The 10,869-nt window shown below is 42.1% G+C and overlaps 1 protein-coding gene and 1 pseudogene across 2 annotated transcripts; both read right to left on the bottom strand.

The window, feature by feature from the left end:
* Positions 1-790: 790 nt before the first annotated feature.
* Positions 791-4,326, bottom strand: LOC147618723 (uncharacterized; annotated as a pseudogene).
* Positions 4,327-5,536: 1,210 nt separating this feature from the next.
* Positions 5,537-8,855, bottom strand: LOC147618722 (pentatricopeptide repeat-containing protein At4g13650-like). 2 transcript variants are annotated; one of them, XM_086773759.1, is made up of 2 exons: positions 6,061-8,855; positions 5,537-6,027 (listed from the first exon to the last, which is right to left on the bottom strand). In XM_086773759.1, exon 1 carries the CDS (start codon positions 8,372-8,374, stop codon positions 6,062-6,064), a length of 2,313 nt encoding a protein of 770 aa, XP_086629885.1. In that variant the 5' UTR covers positions 8,375-8,855; the 3' UTR covers positions 5,537-6,027; position 6,061. The 2 variants fall into 2 exon arrangements, with proteins under 2 accessions (XP_086629885.1, XP_086629884.1); XM_086773758.1 differs by having other exon boundaries at positions 5,537-8,492; positions 8,576-8,847.
* Positions 8,856-10,869: the final 2,014 nt, after the last annotated feature.

Here is a 10,869-nt window from a genome sequence, read left to right as displayed (position 1 = left end):
ATGCAAACGGATTGAAATATAATTTATCTTTCAAACGTAATTAGGGTTATATTAAGTTACGACTTTAATATAAGAAATAGAACTTAGAGTAGTACGAATTGAAATTCTATGAATAACTATTTAAGCATGATAATTATTGTAAGAATATGGATGAGAAACTTATGTGGAAAGGTGTTTGAGTCTATGTTTGAAAGATAAAACTTACATAGAAATATTAAAAATTTTATTTACTAAATCATAGAGGATAACAACTTACTTGCAAGTGTTGTACAGCTTTGCTACAAAACACATCATTAAAAGGTCACAAATATCGTAAATATATGTGATATTTTAATTATGGAAAATAGAGGAACTTACTTGGGAGTACTGGAATCATCCTGAAAGAGAAATATTACTGCACATGCTATATGGTACCAAAAAATTTAAAAGAAGTTCTAGGATTCATATATCTTGAATTAATTATTACCAATTTTAAGCACATAATGCAATAATGAATAGGTTAAATACGTACTCATATGATGTTGGGGAAACACATCTACATGGTAAAGTGTTAGATAAAGAAATGTAGATATGATTGATGGAATTAATATTTACTGATGATGAGAAAATTTTACCTCAAGGTATGATGAGTTGAGAATAAAACAATAAAAGTGGTGTTCAAATATCATAAAAATATGAAAACTCTTGAATTTTGGCATATTGTTGTAGATATCCTGAAAATATTGTAATCTTTTTATCAAACGCTCCAGCCAAGCGCACTTTCCAGAAGTCAATTGAAAATCCCAAGCAACTAGAGATCCTGCACAATCCACTGAAAAACTATAGGGATTAATGGCCACAGAGATGACTTCCTCTCTTGAACAACTTGCTTAAAGCCATATTGGACAACAACTCCAGCAATATATGGGAAAAGTGCTGCTGCAGTTGCTGGCCCAGTCCACGGCCACACAATTGCAAATGCTCCAATTGGCAACAAGACAGTGCAATCGGACCAAGAATCCACAGTAGAGAGACCCATGCATCGCTCTTAGCTTGAATCTCTTCACTAACTTTTGGTTGGCCCAACCCATGCTACCCACCAGAATAAAAAGATACGATGCCACTTCTACCATGATTACTCCCACTGTTATTTGATTTCACATCGACATGAAGTTCACGTACTGTATGAATTTCTTTCACGGCAATTTCTGATGGGCTTTCTAATTCAGATGAGACATGACATCTCTCTTGAGATTGCAGGTCAAAAGCAGCATTAGTATAACCTGAACCGTCTAGTAAAGCATGGCATGATGATCTTCTTCCCCTGCATGATGATCTTCCACCGCCACCAGCCCTACCTGCACCCTCTCTACTCCATGGGGCGGCTCTGTCCCAATCAGGGAGACGCTCAGCCTAGTCTCAGCAACTGTGATGAGGGCATTGAGCGAGGGCAATGACGGGTGTTTTGGCAGAGAAAGGGATTCCTCGAGTAAGCTCAAGGGGGAAACACTTTTCCAATCTGGAAGATTGCTGCTTTGGACACGGCCACAATTTCACTTCTCTATTTGGAGATGTATATTCACAGCATTGTGCAGAGGTTGCATTATTGATGTATTCAATGGAAAAGTTTGGCAGCATAATGATAAAGAGAATTTTTGAAAGTGGTCAACTATTGAAGTTAGGGACCTCTGTCGACTACTGTGTTTGCAAGGGGGGCACTCATCATGGTGAATATATTTATTGTCGATATCATACTATTGCTATATAAATCGAAACGAGGGGAGCTTATTGGTGGGAATTTGGACAAAAACCAAAAGGCTTTCAAGGGATGAGAGGCCGTTTTGATAGTGTTTTTGACAATCAAACCAGCCAGACCAGTTCAATCTTAAGGAATCCGATGTCTTGCAAGTCTAGCTGCTAAAGTCACCCTTGAAGCGGCCGAATGGAAACCAGCAGGAGCAAGGATCAAATCAGATAAAAGGGAAAAGCTTACGTCCTCCGAGCAGCTCCGAAAGAACAAAAGTAAAGAAAGCTTGACCTTGAGGAACCTGCTACAACACCACCGGTAACACCAAAACGGCATGCCAACTCAAACCACTGACCCTGGCTTCTCCATCAACAACCCGGGATGTCAAGCCAAGCAACCAACCGGCACACCGACCCCGAATGCCAGGAATAAGACAAACCCACCGCCGCAAGAAGCCATGGGCAAGAAGAAGACTGCATCCGGCTGATCATCGTAACGCTCACGCTCTTCCTGACAAACCAGTAAGTGCAGGTAATACCTTTCACCTCCTTTTACTGCTTATTTGGACTCCCCACAAAGTGGGTAGAGCGCTCCCCACGGAGGGTGGAGCTAAAAGCCTCTTCCTAGATAATCCAAAACCCTTTTCGAACACTCCATGTCACATATACTTGGCATTAACACTACATTGCCCATAGAACGACTATGCACTTACCAAAAACTAAGAACTTAATTGATTGCGCACACATCATGGTGGATGATGCCACATCCTTTCACCACCGGCACTTAGAAATACAAGATCGGACCGTCCTTCCTACCTTGTGGTCCATTCTACACCTATGCCTTTCGTCACTCGTACCTAGTGGTCTCTACCATACCTTATCAAGGTACCTCAACACCAGATTCCATTCTTGCATGCAGCATCGATGCCCTATGCCACCATTTGCATGCTTGCCTTCGATCCAATTGCTGTACGGGTCTTGTCTTCTTCATTAAGTCTAGTTCTTGCTGACTCGAGCTCTCTTTCCATCGTGCCACTAGATCCATGCACCTAAATGGCGATCTTCACACAACGCGATGATTCAGTCAACCATGCTCCAAGGCACACAACTTGCCTACATCTGTAGAGATGCCAAAAAGGTCAACGCAACGTTGCACATTCAAGGTCGGCATTGTCATGCAATCCAAAATTTCACCCCTAAGCCATCGACGCTTTATAATGCTTCCTTTTTGTCTACTGACATCGCCATGCTTCAAGCAACAAGTGGACCGAATAGCCACCAACGTTTCAAAAAAGGACTAAAGAAGTACTCGTATCTATTTGGCCATGTCCGAGCTCTTGATTTACCAATGTATCCTAACTTCTTCCATTTTCATAGACAACCCAGCCTCATTGACACTCACCTTATCAACTAGCTTCGTTACACATCAACCGTCAATTTTCTATCTCAAACCATGTATAAAAGTCGAAGAAAGCGAATAAATAAGTGTCGAAGAAAGCAGAGTGTTGAAGTTTTCATTGGAAAAAGCTTCTACATGGGTCCACCTTTTTTCCAATGCCCATGTACGCCACCTTCAATATATACACAAGTTGTGCATATTATAGACACATAGGTCATGTTCTTTCGTAGATATATAGTGAACCACATTGTCGACAAACCTCTAGGTACATTTTTAGATGGGGAACCATGGAAGGCGTAAGTGTGGCCCATGGTACAACTCATTACCTTTCCTATAATCAGCAGGAACCTTATGTGGCCTCATCTTTGACCACCCCGCCCAATGATTCACATTGTCTCTATCAAACTCTTTTATCCTCATTTAAATATATAATTCACAAATACTTGCTAACGACTTCTTGGGCATACTCATTAGCATCACACAAACTTGTTGATAGCCTAAGTCAAGCTAGTCTCTTTCATGTGCCTATTGTTGTGAAACATGACTAAAATAATAATGGCAAGACTCCACACAGATACAAATACAACATGACATATTCAGAGCACAATTAATCTACCATCACATAGATGTTGCAAGATGATGAAAATTTGACGATGACAACTCCATTTTTTAGAAGGTATATTTATGTTCACACAAAGTACCACTTATAAAAGACGAAGATTTTTTAATTTCAAGTCTTTCAATCTTAATCATGACATTTAATCTTTGGTCACTCTTACACTTTTATTATATAAGGTAAGATGAACAATGCACCTATACTTGATGCACAAGTAAGAACATTGCTTTGTTATTCATAAATATTCTTACTTTTATATTTCATCATAGCACTACACTCACAATGAAACTACACGAGAGTCCCTCAGCACTTAAAGCATAGTTCTGTGTTTCTCTTGATTCATGATGTTTCAATGTGGAATCACACTTACAATAAACTTGATTCCTATGTAATAAGCACACCCTAGAAACATCTTTCTCATCGATGAAAATACAAAAGAGTTCCCTCAACAAATTCAAGCTCAGCAGCATACAGATTCTTTGCTTACTTTTATGTACATTCTTTTGCACTTCTTTTTGTTTTTTCCAACCATAAGCTTACTCACCTTCTTGCTTATTGCAATGTCCTGTGGCAAGTATCCCAACATGTTTTTGCTACACTAGCGTTTGCAACATAGCAGTTATAGGTGTTCCTTGGTGAGATTAGCAAGAATAGGTCACTAGAAGAGCAGGGACTCTCAAAGGACTTATGTAGCACAATTGGGGTGAACCAAGGTAATTAACTATGCCCTTCACTCTTTGAACTCTACACAAATCAAGGTTGATTTTGTCCAGATCCACTCTACATTTTTGGTCTCTATCCTTTTTTATGTAGATGATGTTAGGAAAGAATTTATTTGATGAGAATACATACTCTGGGAGTTGGAAAACATGTATTTTGAGTTCTTTCCATCATTTAATTTGCAAAAAAACAATGCTTTCAAGCTCATTTTCAACAGGTTCAAACCAAGGCACTCCTTTTAATTTCCTTGTCAAGCCAATAGTAATGTATGGTGTATCCTTTTGGTTGTTGTGGACTTCCCTCAGCTACAGTGGAGCCTAGGAGGCTGTAGCACCGTTATCTAGTAAACCCTTCATCTCACTGTTCAGAGTACATTATCTTCACCAAGTTTGCAGCTTGCCCAATGCCAATAGATTCATTACACCTGCTGATAACATGCACCATCACACAGAGGGCAGACACATACTCCCATGACTGGGTATCTTCCTCTGTGCAACTAGCTGCTCAGAGTGAGAATGAGTTTTTGTATGCATGGACCACAATGACAAAGGCTGGACTTTCTATGGATTGTTACATTCCCAATATGGGTAGTCGTATTGACCAAATGAGAGTAAAATGAAAGTTCTTAGCAACTCTACATGCATGGGGCATAAGTTCAATTTGAGATACCCCCATCCACAATTAGTCCTTAAAGAGGCTGCTTTGGCGGGCTGACTGAGGAGGTATGCTAGGAAACTCAAGCGTTCACTCATGGTATGCCGTGAGGATTTCTACAGAAAAGCTCCATGTTTCATAACATCAAGAGGTGGATCTCACACAGGAGCATGGGGAGCTTTCGATCGGCATGCTATGTGACATGCAAGAGGTGGATAAATGAGTATGCTAGACTACATTTTTCACCATATTACGACATTCGAGGGCGTTATCATTGTTTGTTTGGAGAGAGGTCTGGTTCTCCACATAGAGTCGTGAGTTTTTTTAGGTATGGAGACTCTCTTGACAGAGCACAACAGCACTTGGGAAGACACCACCCAAACACTCCTTTCTTTCTTTCTTTTTTTGGTAACACTCCGTACTTTCTTTCTTTCCAAGGATACACCATTGAGATCACAGGAGACAAATGACACAAGCCCACAAGACCGCCCCAGATTGTGGGCCCCACCCAAACCGAACTTGTCTCAAAGATATCTCAGAGACTTACAGCATTTGGTCACGTTACATTCATAACACAGAATTAAGAGGAGCTCCAAAACACATAGCCATCCTAAAGGCACATCACCCTCTGATGCACAAGCGTGAATCAAGCTCCTGAGTCCTGACTGCAGCTATTACATCAATCTGTCCAGGGCTACCTATTTCTGACTGTGCCAGCATGACAAAGCTTTCTTTGCATCATCGAAAATATCCCACAACACCCAATGCAACCCGGAGACATACCCTGCCTTCATTATTTTGATCGAAAGAACAACTAGCTTTGCATCAATGTTTTTGCTTTAAGAACATCTTTTCTCCCTAATCAAAAAGGAATGCACAATTCTGAGGGTGTTGTCAGCCAACTATGTCCTGCCTATTCTCATGTATGTTTTTCCACACTGAGTGCCTCAACCTTGCTCCATAACTCCATCTGCATAGATGTTAGACAGACAGGCATAAGCTGCAGTGTCCTCTGCATCCAATCGCACTGCATGTTCAAAGGCATGTCTTCCAAGCTCCACATTGCCCCACTTTCGACAAGCCCCCAACACAGTATGCCACATCACAATACCAGGATGGAGCGGGATCTCCTTGATCATTGCTACTGCCTTGTCTATATGGCCTGCACGGCCAAGGAGATCGACCATGCAAGTGTAATGCTCCAGTGTTGGGATGAAACCATAGTCGTTTCTAATGGCGTCGAAGTACATCTGACCCTTATCCACTAAACCTGCATGACTGCATACATTAAGAACACCAAGGAAAGTGACCAAATCTGGCTTTATATCTTCTCCTATCATTCTGTCAAAGATATGGAAAACATTATCACTCTCTCCAAGCTGGGCATATCCTGCAATTAGTGCATTCCCTGAGACCAAGTCTCTGACTGGAAGCTTGTCAAACACTTCCCGTGCTGTTGTAAGTGAGCCACATTTAGCATACATATCAACCAAGGCACTGCCAACCACAAGGTCTCTTTCCAACCCCTTTCTGGCAATCTCAGCATGTATTTCTCGGCCCTTGTTGGTGGCTCCTATGCTGCCACAAGCTTTCAAGCTGCAAACAAATGCGACAGCACTTGGAGAAGCACCCTCATATTGCATCTGTTCAAAACAGTTGAGTGCCTCCTCTCCACGCCCGTGTTCAGTATATCCTGCAATCAGCGCAGTCCATGAGACCCCGTCTCGAACTTGAAGCTTGTCAAACACTTCATGGGCTTCTACAAGGGAGCCACATTTAGCATACATATCGACCAAGGTGCTACCAATGAAAGCATCTCTTTCCAGTAGCCCTTTTCTGGAAATCTCAGCATGTACTTCTCTGCCCTTGTCTGCGGCTCCTATGCTGCCACAAGCTTTCAAGCTACAAATGCATGTGACAGCATCCAGAGAGACACCCTCGTTTTGCATCTGTTTGAGACAAAAGAGTGCCTCCATTCCACGTGTGTTTCCGGCATATGCTGCAATTAGGGCTGTCCATGAGACCACATCTCGTGCTGGGAGCTTGTCGAACACTTCTTGTGCTTCTGCAAGCAAGGTACATTTAGCATACATATCGACCAAGGTGTTGCCAATGAGGAGCTCTCTTTCCAAACCTTTCTTGGCAATCTCAGCATGTATTTCTTGTCCCTTGGTTGTGGCGCCTATGCTGCCACAAGCTTTCAAGCTGCAAACAAATGTGACAGCACCCGGAGAGATGCCCTCATGTTGCATATGTTTGAAACAGTTGAGTGCCTCTTCCCCACCCCCATGTTCCGAATATCCTACAATTAATGCAGTCCATGAGACTACATCTCGAACTGGTAGCTTGTCAAACACCTCCCGTGCTTCTGCAAGCAAGCTCAACTTAGCATACATATCAACCAACATGTTGCCAACAAAAGCATCTCTTTCCAGCATCCCTTTTCTCACAATCTCTGCGTGTATTACTTGTCCCTTGATAGTGGCTCCTATGCTGCCACAAGCTTTCAAGCTGGAAACAAGCGTGATGGCATCTGGAGAGATGCTCTCGTGTTGCATCTGTTTGAAACAGTTGAGTGCTTCCTCACCCTGCCCATGTTCCACGTACCCTGATATCAGTGCATTCCACGAGACTATGTTACGAGCCCGGAGGTTGTTAAACACTTCATGTGCTTTTGCAAGCAAGCCACATTTGGCATACATGTCAATCAAGGTGCTGCTGACAAAAACGTTTCTTTCAAGAAACCCCTTTCTGGCAATCTCAGCATGTATTTTGCAGCCACTTTTGAGATCTTTCAGTGTGGTGCAAGCCTTCAGTAAGGCCACAAAAGCATAACCACTAAGATGTAGAGAGTCATCCTCCTGCATTTTATGATACAGGGTGAGAGCATGCTGTGAATTCCCATGTTTAACATAGCCTGTGATGAGAGAGTTCCACGAACACTCATTGCGATACACAAGCCTGTCAAAAACCTGCTGAGCATGGCACATACTTCCAACTTCCACCAACATGGAGATGAAGTAGTTGCCAAGTGAAGGATGGGCTTCAAGTCCACGCTCAAGTATGTGCGTGTGCAAGCGTAGCACATGGCAGAGGTTTCTCTCCTCTCTGCACTTGAGCAAGATGCAAGCAAGGTCCTCAACTGAGGGCATGGGCGGCAGACCTTGTTGCAAAGAAGAGGGAACCACATCAATAGCAGCAACAGTGGTGCTGCTGCTGCTTTGGAGATGCTTAGCTTGAGGCTCTTCGTGTCTGAGCATGTCTGGAACTGTACGGCCAGGGTGGATTACACAGCCATCTTGGGATGTACGTCCATAATGAATTCTTAGAGTCTATCCTGGGGTGTGAGTCTGACTCGTCTTCTTCTGAGTCGGACTCCTGTAACGTGCAAGACTCGCTCCCTTCACCCAAACCTAAAGCAGCTTGCTTCTTCGGCAAAAATGGAACAAAATAGCACTCACCTACTACCTTGAGGGCACGTCGAAACATAACCACTCTGCTGCCTGTCTTGCAGCAAGAAACCATGAGCTCTCTGCTGCCCTTGTAAGAAGCCATCTGCGCTACAAATTTTGAATATTATGTAATGTGATAAAATTATCATTATCAATGCTCTCTTCTTGTTCCAAATTGATTTTGAACCCTCCCTCCCTATTCTCTCTGTGTGACCTTTCTCTCATCCTCTTCTTCTTCTTCTTCTTTGTTTTCATCTCTCTTAACTACTTTTTCTTATACTTGTTTTTGTTTCTCTCTCTTCCCCTCCATTTATAATCTTCAATTTTCTTGGAACACATCTTATTCTAAATTAACGTTTAATTCAAAATTAACCTCTTATTCTAATAGTAGATGTTGATAAACCTCTTCTTTCAAAATTGACCTCTTATTCTTTAGTAGATGTTCATAAACCCCCCCCCTCTCTCTCTCTCTCTCTCTCTCTCTATCTCTTCTCATAAAGAGGACCCTCGCACTACCTTTCTGTCACCCACAAGTGGGGCAGATTGGGTAGTGCGAGGGCCCTTATAAAGGCCATGATCCACCCGAGTTGGTCATATATACCCTCGTGTTGCATTCTACCGACGTTAATCCCTCCTCTCTCCCTGTGTGTGTGTGTGTGATAAAAGAGGACCCTTGCACTACCTTTCTGCCACCCACAAGTGAGGCAGATTGGCTAGTGCAAGGGCCCTTATAAAGGCCATGATCCACCCGAGTTCAAGTCCCATCGTTGGTCGTATATGCCCTCGTGTTGCATTCTATTGACGTTAATACCTCTCTCTCTCTCTCTCTCTCTCTCTCTCTCTCTCTCTCTCTCTCTCTCTCTCTATATATATATATATATATATATATATATATATATATATATATTGAACCCGCGCAAAACTGTAGGCGACCAAGGTTCCTGAAAAGAACCGATTCCCTCTCTACAACCATATCTCTCTCTCTCTCTCTCTCTCTCTCTCTCTCTCTCTCTCTCTCTCTCTCTCTCTCTCTCTCTCACGCATGTGCACGCACATGCACATGACTCTCTGCCTCTCTCTCTCTCTCACGCTAATAGCAGAGCGTTTTCCCTTTTTGTATGCACATCTCAAATACCTTTCTCGCAAAGGCACATCTATCTTATCTGTTTTGGGGCCTCAATTTGCATTTGACATGTATCCCAAAATTGTCGAGCTTCAAGTTCACCCTCTTGTACTTCTGTATCCTTAAACCGAATTAAGTGATGCTTCCCGTAGTATGGGAGCTCACTTGGACTTTTAATGCCATGTGAGAGAGTATATGCAGTGTATGCTGTGTAATACCCTACTCTTGATCCTTGCAAGTGTGGGCAGTAGCCAAAGTGCGTAATGCAAAGATATTCTCAAAACAAGAATAATCTTCCGCCCTTAGTAACTTGGCACTAGCTCATTTAGGTGACAACTAGAAGAGGGAGGAAGGTAAATAAGGCCAAGTCGATGTAAAAGAGCTAGAACTAGCAATGGGAACCCTTGGGGAAATTACTCCTAGCCAGAGCCTATTGAGCTGGTCCCACTATCATATTTATGGGAGCTTGGAAATTGCTAGGTTGACCAACATTTACACAAGACAATGGATAAAAAGTGTTGAATTCTATATTGGTAATAAATCCTTTGAAGTGTAGGTTTCATGTGATTGATGTACAACAAAACTACCTCACATAGAATACCCATTAGATAAAGACATTAGCTAAAGAGTCAACCAGCTACTATGAGCCCCACTACATATAGTGGCTTCCATCATTTTCACCAGCATCTATGTAGGTTGACAATAAGGGTAATACAACCCTATCAAACCTTGTTTTCAACTTTACCCCATGTGATATGGTGTTGTGCAGATCATCATATGTGCATCATTTGGCAAAATAAATCACCGACTAATTGTGTGATAATTTATTGAAAGTCAAGAAGAAGCAACCAAAGTGCTTACTACAAGTAGCCTCTCTAGATTACTTGCTACTTCCATGTGGGATCCTCACTAATCAACAATGGGAGGAACACATCTCAAGCGATAGATCCTCCCATTGGTTTCACAAGCTACAATAATAGATAAAGTCCACATGTACAAACCACTTATAAAAGAAAACCAAAAAAACAGAGAGAGAGAGAGAGAGAGAGAGAGAGAGAGAGAGAGAGAGAACATTCAAGAAAGTATGTAAATGTTAATCTTGATGTTCCTGATGTAGAGAGGGCAAGAGCATGACTGATGGGAGAGAAAGACAGTGATGGTGATAAGCATGATAGTTAAC

This window comes from Cibotium barometz, chromosome 34, assembly GCF_041138505.1.
Source record: "Cibotium barometz isolate CiBa-2024 chromosome 34, ASM4113850v1, whole genome shotgun sequence".
Classification (NCBI taxonomy): domain Eukaryota; kingdom Viridiplantae; phylum Streptophyta; class Polypodiopsida; order Cyatheales; family Cibotiaceae; genus Cibotium; species Cibotium barometz.
Note: the sequence above shows the minus strand (reverse complement) of the source record. Positions and strands in the feature narration are given on the sequence as shown.

Coding starts and splice junctions, on each gene's coding strand:
- LOC147618722 (XM_086773759.1), bottom strand. CDS start 8,374: ATGCTCAGACACGAAGAGCCTCAAGCTAAGCATCTCCAAAGCAGCAGC.